Source organism: Rhinoderma darwinii, chromosome 4, assembly GCF_050947455.1.
Source record: "Rhinoderma darwinii isolate aRhiDar2 chromosome 4, aRhiDar2.hap1, whole genome shotgun sequence".
NCBI classification, from domain to species: Eukaryota; Metazoa; Chordata; class Amphibia; order Anura; family Rhinodermatidae; genus Rhinoderma; species Rhinoderma darwinii.
In genome coordinates this window covers 184,654,469-184,674,572 of record NC_134690.1, presented here as the reverse complement: position 1 = coordinate 184,674,572, position 20,104 = coordinate 184,654,469, and the positions used below count along the sequence as shown (strand labels likewise).

At 44.8% G+C, this 20,104-nt stretch overlaps 1 protein-coding gene across 1 annotated transcript in view; it reads left to right on the top strand.

The window, feature by feature from the left end:
• The window catches only part of COL21A1 (collagen type XXI alpha 1 chain), a 384,255-nt gene that overhangs the window by 263,291 nt on the left and 100,860 nt on the right, over positions 1 to 20,104 (top strand). The window contains exons 15-17 of the mRNA XM_075864141.1: positions 9,467 to 9,520; positions 9,609 to 9,662; positions 17,079 to 17,132. Coding sequence (XP_075720256.1) covers positions 9,467 to 9,520; positions 9,609 to 9,662; positions 17,079 to 17,132 — 162 coding nt within the window. The remainder of the gene's footprint in view (positions 1 to 9,466; positions 9,521 to 9,608; positions 9,663 to 17,078; positions 17,133 to 20,104) is intronic.

Below are 20,104 nucleotides of genomic sequence, written 5' to 3'. Positions count from 1 at the left end.
CGCCCATAGGTAATCAGTCTGCACCTGAGTCTATGTCTCTGAGACTGACTCCATCTTCCACCACTCAGGATGGCAGGCTTAGGAGTGGGGGAGCCTATCACAGCCTGGCTAGACGGAGCTAGGTCCCGCCCTCTGTCTATTTATACCTGCCTTTCCTGTTCCTCCTTTGCTTGTGATTCTTCTCGTGTGGTTTCCTGGCCCAGCTACATCTTCTAACTATTTGATCCTGCTCCATACTGACCCTGGCTTACTGACTACTCTCCTGCTCTGCGTTTGGTACCTCGTGCACTCCTGGCTTGACTCGGCTCGTTCACCACTCTTGTTGCTCACGGTGTTGCCGTGGGCAACTGCCCCATTTCCCTTAGCTTTGTGTACCCTTGTCTGTTTGTCTCGTGCACTTACTGAGCATAGGGACCGCCGCCCAGTTGTACCCCGTCGCCTAGGGCGGGTTGTTGCAAGTAGGCAGGGACAGAGTGGCGGGTAGATTAGGGCTCACTTGTCCGTTTCCCTACCCCCACCATTACATAATCACAAGCCCATATACCTAGTCTACCCTGGTCCCTGACACTACTATGGACCCCCTTGAGACCCTGGCCCAGCAAATGCAGGGTCTCTCCCTAAAGGTCCAGGCCCTGGCTCAGAGGGTCAACCAGCCTGACGCTACCATGGTAGTGCCCCTCACCTCACCTCTTGAACCCCACCTCAAGTTGCCTGACTGCTTCTCAGGGGACCGGAGGACTTTTCTCTCCTTTCGGGAGAGTTGTAGGCTCTACTTTCGCTTAAAGCCTCACTCCTCAGGTTCTGAGAGCCAGCGGGTGGGTATAATTATGTCCCGGCTCCAGGAAGGGCCCCAAGAGTGGGCCTTCTCCTTGGCTCCTGACGCCCCTGAACTTTCCTCCGTTGATCGTTTCTTTTCTGCTCTCGGACTCATTTATGACGAGACTGACAGGACTGCCTTTGCCGAGAGTCAGCTGGTGACCTTACGTCAAGGTAAGAGACCTGTTGAGGAGTATTGTTCTGACTTTAGGAAGTGGTGCGTAGCTTCTCGGTGGAATGACCCTGCCTTAAGGTGCCAGTTTAGGTTGGGTCTGTCGAACGCCCTGAAAGACCTGCTAGTTAGCTATCCCTCTTCTGACTCCCTAGACCAGGTTATGGCTTTAGCGGTACGACTTGACCGACGTCTCAGGGAACGATAACTTGAACGTTTTTGTGTTTTCCCCTCTGACTCCCCCATGATGCCTCCCGAGGTCCCGTTGCTTCGCTCTTCCACGTAAGACTCGGAGGTACCTATGCAACTCGGGGCCTCCGTGTCCCCCCGACAACGTAGAGAGTTCCGCAGGAAGAATGGTCTCTGCTTCTATTGTGGGGATGACAAGCATCAAGTGAACACCTGTCCTAGGCGTAAGAATAAGCAGCCGGAAAACTTCCGCGCCTAAGTGATCATCGGGGAGGTCACTTGGGCGCACAGGTATTTCCCGTAAATATGAAATGTAATAAAATTTTGCTTCCCTTTCAGGTCTCTTTTGGTGGTAGGTCTGCTACCGGCAGTGCCTTCGTGGATTCAGGGTCTTCTGCTAATATCATGTCTGTGGAATTTGCTATGTCTCTAGCTATGCCTTTGATTGATTTGCCTAAACCTGTCCCGGTAGTGGGTATCGACTCCACTCCTCTTGCTAATGGTTATTTTACACAGCATACCCCTGTTTTTGAACTCCTTGTTGGCTCCATGCATTTGGAGCAGTGCTCTGTACTGTTGATGCAGGGATTATCGTCCGATTTGGTTTTAGGCCTTCCCTGGTTGCAGTTGCATAATCCCACGTTTGACTGGAATACTGGGGAGCTTACCAAATGGGGTAATGAATGCCTGACGTCATGTTTTTCTGTTAATTCTATTTCTCCCCCTGAGGAGGTGAACACGCTACCTGAGTTGGTTCAGGACTTCGCTGATGTTTTCTCTAAGGAGGCCTCTGAAGTGTTACCTCCTCATAGAGAATACGATTGCGCTATCGAATTGGTACCAGGAGCTAAGCTCCCTAAGGGTAGGATATTTAATCTTTCTTGTCCCGAACGTGAAGCCATGAGAGAGTATATCCAGGAATGCCTGGCCAGGGGTTACATTCGTCCCCCTACTTCTCCAGTAGGTGCTGGCTTCTTCTTCGTAGGGAAGAAGGATGGTGGTCTTAGGCCATGCATTGACTACCGTAACTTGAATAAGGTCACTGTAAGGAACCAGTATCCCCTTCCTTTGATTCCTGATCTCTTTAATCAGGTTCAGGGGGCCCAATGGTTCTCTAAGTTTGATCTATGGGGGGCATATAACCTTATCCGCATCAAAGAGGGGGATGAGTGGAAGACTGTGTTTAACACGCCCGAAGGTCATTTCGAATACCTCGTCATGCCCTTTGGGTTGTGTAATGCTCCTGCGGTCTTCCAGAATTTCATAAATTAGATTTTAAGAGATTACCTGGGGGTATTTCTTGTAGTGTACCTTGATGACATACTGGTGTTTTCCAAGGACTTGTCCTCCCACATTGAGCATGTCAGGAAGGTGCTCCAGGTCCTTCGGGAAAACAAACTATTTGCGAAAACCGAAAAATGTGTGTTTGGGGTACAGGAGATACCATTTTTGGGTCAAATCCTCACTCCTCATGAATTCCGCATGGACCCCGCCAAGGTCCAGGCTGTGGCGGAATGGGTCCAACCTGCCTCCCTGAAGGCGTTACAGTGTTTCTTGGGGTTCGCTAATTATTACAGGAGATTTATTGCTAACTTCTCGGTCATCGCTAAGCCTCTTACGGATCTCACTCGCAAAGGTGCTGATCTCCTCTGCTGGCCTCCTGAGGCTGTCCAGGCTTTTGAGGTCCTTAAGAAGTGCTTTATCTCGGCCCCGGTGCTGGTTCAGCCCAAACAAATGGAGCCATTTATCGTGGAAGTTGACGCATCCGAGGTGGGAGTGGGGGCTGTCTTGTCCCAGGGTACCAGGTCCCTCACCCATCTCCGTCCCTGTGCCTACTTCTCCAGGAAGTTTTCACCCACTGAGAGTAACTATGATATTGGCAACCGCGAACTCTTAGCCATTAAATGGGCATTTGAAGAGTGGCGCCACTTCCTGGAGGGGGCTTGGCACCAGGTAACGGTCCTTACCGACCACAAGAATCTGGTTTTCCTAGAATCTGCCCGGAGGCTAAACCCGAGACAAGCTCGATGGTCGCTATTTTTTTACCAGATTCAACTTTTTGGTTACCTATAGGGCTGGGTCTAAAAATATTAAGGCCGATGCACTGTCGCGTAGCTTCATGGCCAGCCCTCCTTCGGAGCAAGATCCTGCTTGTATTTTGCCTCCTGGTATAATCATTTCTTCTATTGATTCTGATTTAGTCTCTGAAATTGCAGCTGATCAAGATTCAGCTCCCGGGAACCTTCCTGAGGACAAGCTGTTTGTTCCCCTGCAATTCCGGCTAAGGGTACTTAGGGAAAATCATGACTCCGCACTATCTGGTCATCCAGGCGTCCTGGGTACCAAACACCTCATTGCCAGAAACTATTGGTGGCCTGGGTTGCCTAAAGACGTTAAGGCCTACGTCGCCCCTTGTGAGGTTTGTGCTAGGTCCAAGACTCCCAGGTCTCGACCAGCGGGCTTACTACGTTCTTTGCCCATTCCCCAGAGACCTTGGACCCATATCTCCATGGATTTTATCACCGATTTGCCTCCATCTCAAGGCAAGTCGGTGGTGTGGGTTGTAGTAGACCGCTTCAGTAAGATGTGCCACTTTGTGCCCCTCAAGAAACTACCCAATGCCAAGACGTTAGCTACCTTGTTTGTCAAACACATCCTGCGTCTCCATGGGGTCCCTGTCAATATTGTTTCGGACAGAGGGGTACAATTTGTTTCATTGTTTTGGAGAGCCTTCTGTAAAAAGTTGGAGATTGATCTGTCCTTCTCCTCTGCCTTCCATCCTGAAACTAATGGCCAAACTGAGAGGACTAATCAATCTCTAGAACAATATTTAAGGTGTTTTATCTCTGACTGTCAATATGATTGGGTCTCATTCATTCCCCTCGCCGAATTTTCCCTTAATAACCGGGTCAGTAACTCGTCAGGGATCTCCCCCTTTTTCTGTAATTTTGGGTTTAATCCACGGTTCTCCTCCGTTTCACCTGGTAGTTCCAACAATCCCGAGGTAGAGGTCGTTCATCGGGAACTGTGCACAGTCTGGGCCCATGTTCAGAAGAACCTAGAGGCGTCCCAGAGCGTACAAAAAACTCAGGCTGATAGAAGACGTTCTGCTAACCCCTTGTTTATGGTCGGGAATCTGGTGTGGTTATCGTCTAGGAACTTGCGCCTTAAGGTCCCGTCCAAGAAGTTTGCTCCCCGGTTTATTGGGCCGTATAAGGTCATTGAAGTCCTCACTCCTGTCTCCTTCTGACTGGAGTTGCCTCCATCTTTTTGAATACACAACGTGTTTCATGCCTCCCTCCTTAAACGCTGCTCCCCGTCCTTGGCTCCCTCGAGGAAACCTCCTGTTCCCGTTCTCACCCCTGAGGGGGTGGAATTCGAGGTGGCCAAGATTGTGGACAGCAAGATGGTCCAAGGCTCCCTCCAGTACCTGGTCCATTGCATAGGATACGGGCCTGAGGAGAGGACTTGGGTACCCGCCCGGGATGTTCACGCTGGGGTATTGGTCAGGAAGTTCCACCTTCTTTTCCCCAATAAACCAGGTCCACTTAGAAAGGGTCCGGTGGCCCCTCATAAAAGGGGGGGGTACTGTAAAGGATCTGCCAGGCACAACTTCTGTGTATACGCCCATAGGTAATCAGTCTGCACCTGAGTCTATGTCTCTGAGACTGACTCCATCTTCCACCACTCAGGATGGCAGGCTTAGGAGTGGGAGAGCCTATCGCAGCCTGGCCAGACGGAGCTAGCTCCCGCCCTCTGTCTATTTATACCTGCCTTTCCTGTTCCTCCTTTGCTTGTGATTCTTCTCGTGTGGTTTCCTTGCCCAGCTACAGCTTCTAACTATTTGATCCTGCTCCATACTGACCCTGGCTTACTGACTACTCTCCTGCTCTGCGTTTGGTACCTCGTGCACTCCTGGTTTGACTCGGCTCGTTCACCACTCTTGTTGCTCATGGTGTTGCCGTGGGCAACTGCCCCATTTCCCTTAGCTTTGGGTACCCTTGTCTGTTTGTCTCATGCACTTACTGAGCGTAGGGACCGCCGCCCAGTTGTACCCCTTCGCCTAGGGCGGGTTGTTGCAAGTAGGCAGGGACAGAGTGGCGGGTAGATTAGGGCTCACTTGTCCGTTTCCCTACCCCCACCATTACAGGTAAGCTGAGGAAAAGTCCAATTTCACATCCAGGAGTTTACAGAGGTCTCTCCAGAATTTTGAGGGGAACTGAACCCCCCGATCAGACATGATATGAAGGGGCAAACCGTGCAAGCAGAAGATGTGAAGAATGAAGAGATTTGCCAGTCTAGGAGCAGAAGGTAGACCGGTCAGCAGGATAAAATGTGCTATCTTCGGGTACCTGTCCACCACCACCCAGACAGTATTACATCCTGCAGAGGGAGGAAGATCTGTGACAAATTCTAATGCAATATGCTGCCAGGGAGCGTTGGGCACAGGCATAGGTTGGAGCAGACCTGCAGGCTTGGATTGAGCAACCTTGTTAGAAGCACAGACAGTGCAGTAAGAGACATAGTCCACAATATATTTGGGCAGCGTGGGCCACCAGAAATGGCAAGCTATCAGATCTCGAGTCTTATGAACACTCGCGTGCCCAGCCAGTTTGGAGCTGTGTCCCCAGCGAAGGATTCTCTTTATGTCTGCCAAATGAGAAAAAGTCCTCCCTGGATAATTTTCTCTCCTGGCGAACCTCTTGGGACCACTCCCGGATCCTCATGTCAATCCGGGTGGCCGGAAGCATGAGGTCATCCAGGGTAGGCGACAGAGCTCGAGCGGCAAGCTTGTCTTTAATCACAGAATACAGTCCCTGCCAGAATGTAACCACCAAGGCCTCGTTGTTCTAGGTTAGTTCTGCAGCCAGGGTACGGAACTAAACGGTGCACTCACCCATGGAGGTGTCTCCCTAGCAAAGAGTCAGAAGAGATGCAGCAGCAGAAGAGACTCGCCCAGGTTCCTCAAATACTGTATGGAAAGTCTGTAAGAAGCACTGTAAGTCACGGGTCTCTGGTCCTTGACAATCCCAAATGGCCAGGGCCTTGCCAGTAAGGATAGAGATTATGAAGGCGATCCTTGCGTCATCAGAAGGGAAGGCCTTTGCATGCAGTCTGAAGTGGATCTGGCATTGGTTCAGAAATCACCTGCAGGTCCTTGCGTCTCCGTCATAGCGAGGAGGTAGTGGCAGGGAGAATCAGGGGTCGGCACTGTTACTGACAGGAAGTGTAGCAGGAGGAACAGCAAGAGCAACAGGAGCAGGTGTCGCGACGACTGCAGCTTACGTATCCAGCCGATGTGCAATGGCGGTCACCTCCTGGAGGAGTTGGTCCTGTCGTGACCAAAGGTCTCGCATGTGTGCCTGCATGACTTGTGATGTCGTCCTGGTCTTGGGTTGACCAGCAGGGACCATGGCCTGAGAGTACTGTCACGAATTGTGGGTATATGGACCCACTAGGCTGCACCGCCCTAGTGGAGTAGCAGCTGGCCAAACAACAGTCTATAGAAAGTGCCAGTACAAGAGTACCTGTAATAGGCCAGACAGTAGCAGAGGCTTAGGCACAGAAGAAACTTGAAGGTAGATGACGCCACACGTGGCAGATGATATCAGGCATGGCAGAAGACACCAGACGTGGTGTATGAAAGGCAGACGTGACAGGTGGCACAACATGACTTCAACACTCAATAAGGCTCAGGAACAAACACAGCACGGGATACAGGATAGAGGTAGCAGGACACAGGAACACTGGGAACAGGATAACACTAAGGGACCATTTGCTAAAACTAACATGGGAATACACAACAATGCTCAGGCAAGGAGTGAAGGGGCAGAGCCTTTTTTATAGTCAAGGGTGATCAGGGGCTAATTAGTAATATTTTACATGTGCGCGTGCTGGCTCTTTAAGGGCGGGAACGAGCTAGAGAACACTGCAGGGCAGAGTGGAAAAGAATGGTGGCGCCTCCTAGGAGGGAGATGCCGGCCCAAACTAGGAAGTCTGCGGTTGCGGCCGTCGATGGGTGAGTAGGAATGACGGACCATGGCCACAGACGTTACAGAAGCTGGCGTAGATTTCCACTATAATTTATGCCACTTTTCTGGCATAAATTATAATAAATTTGTCAGGCTGTGGTGACCTTGCCCCCTACTTGGGAGGCCACACCCCCTTTTCTCAAAAGTAGCGAGGTGGCGCAAAAGGCTTAAAGTCGCATTTACACTGCAAATTTATTGTAAAAGGCTCTTTTGTGACTTTTCTATGCCAGAAAACTGGCGTAGAAAGGTTGATCAATTAACCTCATAGTGCCTGGAATAAACGTATCTGGTTTTACTGGACAGCTACAGTACCTTGCAAAGTGGAAACAACCTGCATTTCTACTGGAAATTAACTATAAATGTGAAGTTACATATATATTGTTTATCAGATGTACAGTATTTCTCCTCACTTGTATGATGATTCCAAAGTTATTATAGATAGAGGAGCTTTCTATAAATGGTTTATTAAAAAGGAATCTCCAGTGTAAAGTGTACATGGAAAAATAAATAGCAATTTTTTTTTTACTTAAGAAAAAGGCAATTTAAATACAGCAGATTTTAAAAAAACATTTCTACAATATGCAGCAAATTAGCAAACTATTTTAATATTATTTATTATCAGCAAACTTTATATAGCGAAAAAAACCTGTTTTTGGGCACACCCAAGACAAGATCAACATTGGGTAGGAGCCACTTTATTTTTAGTTGTGGATCCCCAATAGCTCGTAGTCACATCATGATGATGGTGGTGTAGATCTGTCACTTTGGGTACATGGACCCACTGGGCCGTACCGACTTGACAGTATGGCAGCTGGCCAACAGGACACAGGTCACAGTCTATAGTTTCTATAGGTATACCTGTGGTAGCTCAGACAGTAGCAACACAGGTTCAGCTGGGACTAGGCAACAGGCAGGCACCAGGTGTGGTGTAGAAGGACAGGCGTGGTACTCAGCGCAGTACGACTCCAACTCAATACAGCACTTGGACCAGGATAGCAGGAATACAGGTGACAGGTAGCAGGAATGGGAAACACTGGGAACTGGAAAACACTTAGGAGACCATTTGTAAAGACATACTAGGGCAACAAAAACAAAGCTCAGGCAATGCAGAAAGGGGCAGAGCCCTTCTTATAGTCCAGGGTGCTCATGGGCTAATTTGGTACTTTAACTCAGGTACACGCGCTGGCCCTTTAAGAGCGGGCACGAGTGTGCATGTGCACCCTATGGGAGCCGGCCGAGAGAAGCCGAAGTGAGCGCTGGCGCCACCTGAGGAGGAGATGGGGGCCAGCGCTCACAGATCCATGGCTGCGGCTGTCAGGAGGTGAGTGAGCCCGACGGCCCGTGGCCATAGGCATGACAAGATCTCTTGCTGTAAGGTAATAAACTCGTTTAACTGATAACATTAAGATGTTTGAATAATTTTTAAGTATGGGACAGTGGATGCCTAAAAGGCGACCAGGTAGTGGAGGCCTCAGGGAAATTGACACATTTGCCCTCCTTATAATCTGGCTCTGGACATACCAAAGACCATCGACAAATTAAGTCATACATTCTATATTTTTCTTCTAAATACATTCCTCATTATACATAAATATAAATTAACATAATATAGACATAAATATATAATTTATTTATTAGAAACCAGTGCATGTTTTGAAATTACAAATTCATTTAAAGAGGCTCTTTCACCAGATTATAAGTGCCCTTTCTCCTACATAATGTGATCGGCGCTGTATTGTAGATCACAGTAGTGTGGTTTTTATTTTGAAAAACTATCATTTTTGAGCAAGTTATGAGAAATTTTAGATTTATACTAATTAGTTTCTTAATAGACAACTGGGTGTGTTTTTACTTTTTACCAACTGGGTGTTGTACAATCAGTGACCAATCAGCGTCTCATTGTTCCAGCCCATTGTCACAGTGTGATTGTGCAGTGAAAGAAGCTGGGCAGGAACAATCAGAAGTGTATGATGCTAATTGGTCACTGATTGGTCAGCGTCATACACTCCTCTGTACAACGCCAAGTTGGTAAAAAGTAAAAACACGCCCAGTTGTCTATTAGAAACTAATTAGCATAAATCTAAAATTGCTCATAACTTGCTAAAAAATGATCATTTTTCAAAATAAAAACCACTGTTGTTATCTACGTTACAGCGCCGATCATATTATGTAGAAAGGGCACTTATAATCAGGTGACAGAGCCTCTTTAAGTTCAGCTTTAAATGTGTTCACTTTATATTGCACATTTATCATTTAGGGTGCTAAGGGAGACAAAGGAAGTAGTGGGTCAATCGGAAAGTCTGGAAGACCCGTAAGTATATTTTCAAAATAAAATTGTATTTACAATATTAAAAATTGTAGCAGTTTTATTTTTGATTCTCAATCTTTCCATCTAACAGGGAGAACCAGGAATACATGGAAAAGATGGCATGCCGGGATATCACGGAGAAAAGGTAACTTAACATTACTCATTGAAATTTTAGCACACCTAAATACAATGCACTATGCAGTTAGCATCTCAAAGTGTACATTTACAATATTGAATACAATAATAAGTTGAAAATACAAAAAATATGTTTGTTTAATCTTTGTTTGCATGGTAAGCGTATATATATTATATGGAAAATGTATTACTTACTGAATTTATCATTAAAATTACAAAGGGGTGAAGGAACTAAGCTGTCCCGACCAAATGTATGGAACATTAAAATTCCCCTTAGTAGTCCAAAAATTTGGACAACACACATAGGGACATTAAGGATGCATTTTGGGGGTCGAAAGCTTTCTTTCGGGACATCCTTATCGGGGCGAAACCTCCAGCTTTTAACATGCTTAGTAATTGTACAGGATGAGACTGATTTAAAGCTCCTATTTCCTATTTGTAACAAAGTGTACAGTTACAGGGGTTTGCCCACCAGGGACATTTATGGCATATCCGCTGGATGTAGAAGCGTGTCCCACCTCTGGGACCCGCACCTATTTCTAGAACGGGCCCCCTAAACCCTGTTCTACCTTTCTCGGTTCGTGTTGCCTCCCGGGCCACTTCGTAACTTCCGACCATGTAATCAGGAAAACAGTGTAACTCGCTGTGCTACGCTGTTTCCGTTAAACCCCATAGAAGTGAATGGCAGTTATGGAAGAAGCGTAGCACATGAGCTACGCTGTTTCCGTAACTGCCATTTACCTCTATGGGAGTTATGAAAACAGCGTACTTCAGCCAGCTGCGCTGTTTTTGTCATTTCCGGCCGTGTAATCATGAAGTGGCCAGGAGGCAGCGGGAAATGAGAACGGTAGAACAGTGTTTAGGGGGCCCTGTTCTAGAGATAGGTGTGGGTCCCAGAGGTGGGACCCGCATCTATCTGACATTTATAGCATATACTGTGGATATGCCATAAATGTCCCTGATGGGCAAACCCCTTTAAGTTTTTTATATTACTAAAAGAGATTAAGTATAACATGCTAGCAGATACTAATGCACCCTGGTGAATGGTGTTTGAAAATAATGTTTTGTGGCTAGACAGCAATTTTGACAATGCTTAGCCATGCTTTAAAACCAATTTAGGCCTGTTGGTATCTGTGGTAAAATTTCTAAATCTAGCGCACAAACTATCCACCATATTTTCTTTTAATATTTACTCTATTTTAGTTTTACAGCAAAAAAAATTATATCTGGAAACATTAAAGTCATATTTTTTTAATAGAAGAAGCCTATATGTATCCAAATGGCAATCATCACTAAAATGATTGTGTTGGTTCTTATATGTATTAAGATAATAGTCCATTGTATAAATAATAGGAGCCAGCAGCGCAGAACAATGTATAGATAAAGGTTTACATTAGAAGAACAAATGAATACGACATAATTGCATGGAAAATTCTATTTTTTTTCCCACAAAAATGCTTGCAGTCTTTAGAAAAAACAAGACAGAATATATAAAAAGTTCAGAAAATATTTTATTGAAAGTAACTGTTAGCAATCTGTAGATGACAAATAGTAAATCCATTTTTTATTTCATGGAAATACAACACATATTTATTACATAGAGGTGATAGTTCCCTTTAAGTTACTCCTTTCTAGGCAGATCTAAGAATTTCTGACTAGATCTTTTCCACGTTTTCAGTCTATTTCTCATATACTGTAGCAGTTCTTTTTTGAAGAGGCACATATCAAGTGTGAAGTGTATCCTTTCTAATGTGACCTTGTAAACTTTACGGTGCTTAAGTATAGAACTGACGTCTATAAGCAAGCGTTACAATTAACATTTAGTATTTTATGATTTAAAAATTATACAACAAAGACATTTTTTCAGACTCATATCTTTTTATAGCCTTCTGCTTTGTGAGAGTCAGCTATCTGTATTTTTAGATTGTCAGGCTGCTGCTTCGAGGTTCCTATGGCTGTTGAATGTAAGCACAACACCTTGAGATATTTGAAGGATCACAGACTTTATTAAACGACAGAATGTGGCTGTGATTGACAAATACATTCCCGCAATAACCACCATGATCAGAGAAACTCAGATCCCCGCCACTTAACCCCTGATGTACCGCAATCAGTACTGATCACGGTATGGACAAAGTGAGGGTGCTCTCTTTTTCCTGTTACTGTCAGCCCCAGCATCTAAATCTCTGGGAAATACTCAAAACTCATAAACAGTATATTATGGTTCAAAAAAAAATATTAAAAGTAAAAGTCCTCTATGGGACAAAAGATTTTAAACTAATCAAATCAAATAAATGATTGAAAAAAATACAATACAATACAATGCATTTTTTTTTTTTAAATAAATTTTTTGTAATGAAAATAGAAAATGGTTGGTCTTCAGTATCCCCGTACTCCTAATAACCCAAATAATAAAGTAATGCTAGGGCGGTTTTTTATTAATTTTTCTGTTATGAATAAATTCATATAAATTAAATTCTACCATATGTATACCCAAAAATTATGTCTTAAAAAATCAAAGCCTCAAATGTGGCTCTCAACATAAAACAGTAATGGCTAACAGAATATGAGCAGGCTAAAAAGGAAATCGTTTCAGGGCATTAGTGCTGCAAGCCCATGCTATTGCTATGGTTTTTGATGAAATGATAGGTACACTTTAAGGCCAAAATTGGAATGGTTCTTAAGGGGTTATACAGCTCAGAAATACTAAGACTTATCACTTTCCAATATACTTCTGTCGTAAAGTCAGCACAATTTTCTCCATCTGCAGCCACATCGTAAAATAAAGAAAACATAGTGTTGTTGGTAAGTAACTAACTCATTGCCCTATCTACAGACTATAGGATAGCAAATAAGCAAGAGAAAGAGAATGTGGGCTCATACAGTGGCGTAGCTATAGGAGTCACAGCGGTCGTAGTTGCGACCGGGCCCCTAAACCAGGGGGCCCACAGGCCCCCCTTACCACACTGTCCACTGTGTACACCTGACGACGTGACGTCCGCCAAGGGGTCCAACAGCGGAGGATTGGAGGGCAGAACGTCGGCAGGCTTTCCTATCTCCCAGAAAGTGCCGACGGGGGAAGGGGCGGAATGAAGTCAGTGACGCACGCCCAGGTCATGGTCAGGCGAACATCACTGACTCCGCCCCCATCACTGCCCCCTCCATCACTTTCTGGGAATCAGGAGAGCCCATGCAAGTTCCTGAAAGTGCTGAGGGGTGGGGGAGAGATTGAAAGATTATACGATTTCTGCGTGCTGTGGCCCTGTATCTACGTCTACCATGTGGTAGGCATAGATACAGGGCCCAGATTACTGTCTACTGGGGCCCTCTATCTAAGTATACCATGTGGTAGGCTTAGATATGGCTTAGATTCAGGGCCCGGATTACTGTCTGCCGGGGACCTGTATCTAAGCCTACCATGCGGAAGGTTTAGATACAAGGTCTACGTGTGATACTGTCTTTTGGGCCCTGTATCTAAGCCCACCACAAGGTAGGCTTAGATACAGGGCCCAGCAGACAATATCATACCATGTGTGAAACTGTCTTCTGGGCCCTGTATCTAAGCCTAGCACATAATAGGCTTAGATACAGGGCCTATGTGTGATACAGTCTTTTGGGCCCTGTATCTAAGCCTGCCATGTGTCATACTGTCGGCTTGGCCCTGTATCTAAGCCTACCATGTGTGATAATGTCCGCTGGGCCCTGTATCTAAACCTATCATGTATGATACTGTCCACTGGGCCCTGTAGGTAATACAGTCTTCTAAGCCGCTGCATTTAATCTTATCCATATCTATAGGGGTCATAGTGCTATAGATATGCTGTCTCTTTGGCCATGAAGGAATGTTGGGGGGCCGATGAGGAGCTTGTATCATTTGCACTGCCTTTAGTGATCATTCACACTATATGAAAATATTCTACTGTAGTACTTTTTAAAATGACTCTCATCCCAGACAAGCCTTTTAACTGTAGTTTCAAATAAATTAAAAAAAAACTATCAAACTAGTAATTAAAGAAGTACTGCAGTAAATTACCTCCACCCCATTTTAACATGTGATAAAATGTAGTGCAATGTTATGTATCAGCTTCGCTGGTTCTCCACTTTAACCATAACCGCTCTGTTCTGCATCGCCAAGGCATCATGTGTGTTGCTGTAGAAACTGGAGGTCAGTGTTTCGATGCAAGTAAATGAGGCTCACATCGAGACTGTAACGTCCACCGGGGTTGTGGACCCACTGGGCCATTCTGCTGTAACGGAGTAGCAGCTGGCCAAACAAATAAAGAACAGTCACTGGTCAATGGTACTTGGATGGCAGGCTGGTGCTGGAAAGCTGGAAGCTGGCTTGTGCCGGATTATCGGAAACTGGCTAGTGCTGGATTATCGGAAGCTGGTTTGTGCTGGATTATTGGAAGCTGGCTTGTGCTGGGTTATTGGAAGCAGAACTGGTTTCGGACACTGGACTCGTCTCGGGCACTGGACACAGATACTTTAGTCGTCACGGACACTGGACTTGACACGGACACTGGACGCAGATACTGAACTTGTCACGGACACTGGACGCAGATACGGACACCGGATAGTCACAAACACAGGTTTCAGGAACAGGTAACGGAACCTTTGCAGACTAACATTGGGTTAGCAACAACATTGCTCAGGCACTTGGGAGATGAAGATGGTGCCTTTAATAGTCCTGGGAAACAGCAGGCGTGATTGAGACATTTTTAGACTTTCGCGTGCACTGATCCTTTAAGAGGCGGCAGGAGTGCGTACGCATTCACTAGGGATCCAGAGGGCGTGAGCCGCAGAAGACTGAGAGTGCCGAGAGAGGCACGAGACCAGATGCGGGGCCAGCCACCGGCGTTACAGAGACTCTCATGGACTTGCATTGAGACACTGACTTCCGGTTTCTACGGCAGATGCTGTAGGATTCAGAGAGTCACAATGACAAATAAAGATCATGTGACCGCTGGGCAACCTGGAACAGAGTGGCTACAGGTGAAATGGAGAAAAAGGTAAGCCAATACACAACATTACACTACAAAAATAATTAATTGGAGTTCTTCTTTAAAGCTACCTGTCGTTTCATTTGACTTTTTAGGATAAGCTACTATGTGTGTGTACATGAGGAGCAGCACTATTTCTAGCCATTATATGACTTTGATTTTGCAATTTATAGCAGTTTTCCCCTCTGCATGCTATATCAGTATTTGGTATTTCTCTCTGAGCTGAGGGGTGGAGACAGGCAGCCATGCACTGCACACAGTAAGAAGAGAAAAAAACTGCTCTATAACCTTCTCTCTCACTCAGAAACAGACACAGAATCATGCAGGATATAATATATATATATATATATATATATATATATATATATATATATATATAGCAACAAAAGAAAACAGCAGCACTCACTAGAGAAGATGCACAGGTGCCAAGCAAGCCATCCAGATCCAAGGACTAGGTAGTATATAAAAGTAGAGATCTTGCAGCAAGATATATATATATATATATATATATATATATATACAATACAAAAATCAGGCAGCACTCAGTTTTTCGAGGCTTTCAAGGCTTGACAAAGGCTCCAGTGGAAGGAGCTGAAATGTGGCTGTCTATGGGACAATAAAGTACCCTCTTGCATCATCATGAAAAACTGAGTGCTGCCTGATTTTTGTATTGTATAGAATTGGGATTTTGGTTTTCTCCCGTTGGCTTGCACCCATACAATACTGGTGCTGCTGGATCTATTTGTTCATCTGTGTATGTATATATATATATATATATATATATATATATATATATATATATATATATATATATATATATATATAAAAAGTACTGACCTGTACTGATGTGAATAAATGCTTTGGTTGTGATAGAAGGTTCATATATAGCTCCAGCATCAGACGATGCCTGTCATTCTGCTTTTATATCCTGCACTTCCTGTTCACTCTTTCCCCCTCCCATCTCCATAGGCTTTTATAGACATGTGTAATCTGATACATGTGAGCTGCAGTTCGACTCCAGACGGATATAGCTGAATTTTCAGAGTGAAAGTCAGATTAGCAGAGGGAGGGGAATCAGGAAAACAGCCAAATAAGAGCAGAAAGGAGCATTTTTCTCTGTAAGATACATTACAAAGTTTATTTATGCAAAGTTTGTTGAAATGACAGTGCCCATTTAAGGACAATGTATATTGATCACTACATTATTATTCATTTTATACAGAAATAATAAACTCACTATAAAGGAATTATATTCTCCAAGCTTTTTACTAGACTATGCTGTAACGTTCTTTTTATCATCTTCACAAAAACACGAAAGTATACACTTTCAAGTATGATTCAAATTCAGACTCTCAGACATCCCCAATTGTATTTCATATATTGTATACATAAATAAGTGTTTTCATAAGCTAAATTCATTACAGGTAATTTTGTTTTCTTCTGCCTTTTCTACTTTTTCCATTTTCGATTCCTGTATAGATTTATTGTCCTATACTATAATAGACATCACACATTTTCTGCACTATTAGGGTATGTTCAACACGCTTAACCAAAAACCTCTGAAAATACGGAGCTGTTTTCAGGCGAAAACAGCTCCTGACTTTCAGAAGTTTTTTTAACAACTCGTGTTTTTTACGGCTGTTTTTCAATGGGGTCAATGAAAAACGCCTCCAAAAACGTCCCAAGAAGTGTCCTGCACTTCTTTTGAGGAGCCGTCATTTTATGCGCCGTATTTTGACAGCGACGCGTAAAATAAAGGCTCATGGGAACAGAACATCGTAATTCCCATTGAAAGCAATGGACAGATGTTTGTAGGCGTATTAGGGGCGTTTTTTCAGGCATAATTCCTATCGATATCTCATAAATTTCTAAGTTGATAATAGTCTTTTAAGTCTGCGTGGGGGAAGATTTTATTTTTCCAATCTTTTTGGTCAACTGTGAGTGCTATTATCGTTGTTTTATAACTTCTAGAAGTAATAACAGCCTAACTGTAAAGCTAATGGTCACATATGCTCATCAAAAGCATCAGCTGAAACCCTCACAACTAATGCTCCATGTTCTATAGACTTTTTTGCTTCCAAATTCCTCACAACTAATGCTTCATGTTCTAAAGACTTTTTTGCTTTCAAGTTTGTGTCACTATTTTAGAGTTTCGGTCCTTTCATGTATAAAATGTGGTAAATTAAAAACTGGTTTGGTGTACAAAACAGGCCTGTAGGGAACCCTGAATTCAACAGAACTGAGCCTGCAATGTCAATGCCTTCAGTTTTGCACATGTGTTTTACGTGAGAAAACCAATAGTTTAGATTATAGAGCAATGGATCACACTGTAGTTCAGCTACTCCATGTATGTAGCACTGCTAATCCATTTTTTTTTCTAGTATTATATATGCAATGACTTAATACCTTTTATGTCTCTCAAGGGAGAAGAAGGAAAACCAGGCCTGACAGGAATGGAAGGTCAACGAGGACTACCAGTAAATATAACAAACTGCCATTCTATATGTTTAGTTTAAGAAACTATTTTAGCAATATTTAAAGGGATCTGAACAGCTCATCTTAACAAAAAAACAAAACAAAAAAAAAAGCACATCTCCATACCACCAGCTGTGAGACCAGTTAATCCCAATTCTCCACCTCCTCCTCCAAAGTAATACTCACAGTGAAAGAGATGTTGGCAGCTACATGCAGTTATCCCCCACTGGAGACCTGTTTAAAGGGAGTCTGTCACCAGAATGTCTGAGTTAAACTAGTAACAGGGTATTGTGGAGGAGACTAACCTGTTTGTAGTATTTATTTTCATTTTCTGCTGACTGCTTCCTTTGTCGAGAAATACGTTTTATTACGTTTATGCTAATGAGCATTTAGGTGCAATGAGGGTGTTATTGTTGCATCTAAATGTTCTTACTTCACTCCCCTGTTCAACCTCCCTCCCTTTTTGCAGTGATTGACAGTGGCCAGACAGCGTAATCGCCGATTAGAACGGCGAGCATGTGTTGGGTGTAGAGCAGGGATGCGTGAGTGTTACAGATAGTACAGTGCCAGGCATGAACACGCCGATTACGCTGCCTGGCCCCTGTCAATCACTGTAAGGGTATGTGCACACACACTAATTACGGCCGTAATTGACGGACGTATTTCGGCCGCAAGTCCCGGACCGAACACACTGCAGGGAGCCGGGCTCCTAGCATCATACTTATGTACGACGCTAGGAGTCTCTGCCTCGCTGCAGGACAACTGTCCCGTACTGTAATAATGTTTTCAGTATGGGACAGTTGTCCTGCAGTGAGGCAGGGACTTCTAGCATCGTACATAACTATGATGCTAGGAGCCCGGCTCCCTGCACTGTGTTCGGTCCGGGACTTGCGGCCGAAATACGTCCGTCAAATACGGACGTAATTAGTGTGTGTGCACATACCCTAAGAAGGGAGGAAAGTTGACCTGGGGTGCGAAGTAAGAGCATTTAGGTGCAATGGTAACGCCCTCATTCTGCCTAAGCTCGTTCGCATAAACATAATAAAACGTATTTCTCGACAAAGGAAGCAGTCAGCAGAAAATGAAAATAAACACTACATACAGGTTAGTCTCCTCCACAATACCCTGTTACTAGTTTAACTCGGACATTCTGGTCACAGACTCCTTTTAAAGAGGTTTCTTTAGGAATATATTATTTTCTTGGAAATAAATGTGCTGCTTGGCAGGGCATTAATCCTTTAGAACAATAATTTAGGGGCTCAATTAATAAATACCGCTCAATGATTAGTAGAATGAATCGACTGTAGCACTTCATTTCATTGGCAGATTTGCAGTACCAGACACAACCACGTGGTGGCCATCAGTATCATTGCCTGCTATTCTTACCTTAAAATGAATCTCCGGAAAAAAATTCATAATTAGTAAAATGGAGCTACTAGAGTCATTTAACATACTAGGGCCATTAATTATTTAACTCTGGTCTCTCAAATGCAAGTTTCTAAGATGATCTGTACACTACAGGTCCTTAACACCACAGGAAATAAAAACATGGCTGCAATTTAATGGGCTGTAGAGCAGAAGTTGACAAAATGATATCCGTTCTCTGAAATCACTCGCTGCTCTGCAGCTATTGGCTACCTTAAAGACTCTCTGCTCTACCTGCCTCCGGAACAGACTCGAGACATAATACATGTAATACTAAGTGCTCTTTCCTCCGTTTTAGCTACATTCTTCTGCAGGTTCAACAAAATGACAGAAACTGTAAGGGTATGTTCACACGACAGCGTCCGTAACGGCTGAAATTACGGGGATGTTTCCGCCTGAAAACATCCCCGTAATTTCAGCCGTAACGGCATGTGCAGGCGCTTGAACGCCGCGTCCATTACGGACGTAATTGGCGCTGCTATTCATTGGAGTCAATGAATAACGGCTCCAATTACGCCCAGAGAAGTGACAGGTCACTTCTTTGACGCGGGCGTCTATTTACGCGCCGTCATTTGACAGCGGCGCGTAAATATACGCCTCGTGTGAACAGACAAACGTCTGCCCATTGCTTTCAATGGGCAGATGTTTGTCAACGCTATTGAGGCGCTATTTTCGGACGTAATTCTGGGCAAAAACGCCCGAATTACGTCCGTAATTAGTGCGTGTGAACATACCCTAAAGGCTGGGTTCACACGACCACATTAACGTTCGTAAAGGACGGACGTAATTCGGCCGGAAGTCCCGGACCGAACTCAGTGCAGGGAGCCGGGCTCCTAGCATAATAGTTATGTACGATGCTAGGAGTCCCTGCCTCTCTGCAGGACAACTGTCCCGTACTGTAATCATGTTTTCAGTACGGGACAGTAGTTCCACGGAGAGGCAGGGACTCCTAGCATCGTACATAACTATGATGCTAGGAGCCCGGCTCCCTGCACTGAGTTCGGTCCGGGACTTCCGGCCGAAATACGTCCGTCCATTACCGACGTTAATGTGGTCATGTGAACCCAGCCTTAGGCTCTAAAGCTGGGCCAGACTGACCATCTGGCAGTTCTAGCAAATGCTAGATGGGCCAGTGAACAGTTTCTGCCCAAATAATCAGTATGGGACAGTCGGGGCCGCACCATCCGTGTGGCGAGATGAGCTTCTCGCCTCAGCCGGCGGCCTGTTGCCTCTCTGAGGGGGCGGAGGCACCACTAAAATCAGCCGCCGCCACCCCCTCCTACACTAATTGTACCTGTGTCTATATGGCCGGGCAAGTTCCGTGCCCGACCATTCAGCACCTTATAATGAAGTTGATTCGCAGGGCAGAATGACTTGCCCCACCAATCAGCACCTTTCAACGATGCTAGTGGCGCGATGACGTCATTGCGCCGCTTCCATTGTTGAAAGGCGCTGATTGATGGGGAAAGTCATTCTGCCCTACCAATCAGTCCCGTCGTTCAGCCCCAGCAGACCTGCTCAGAATAGAGCGGGCCTGCATTGACACAGG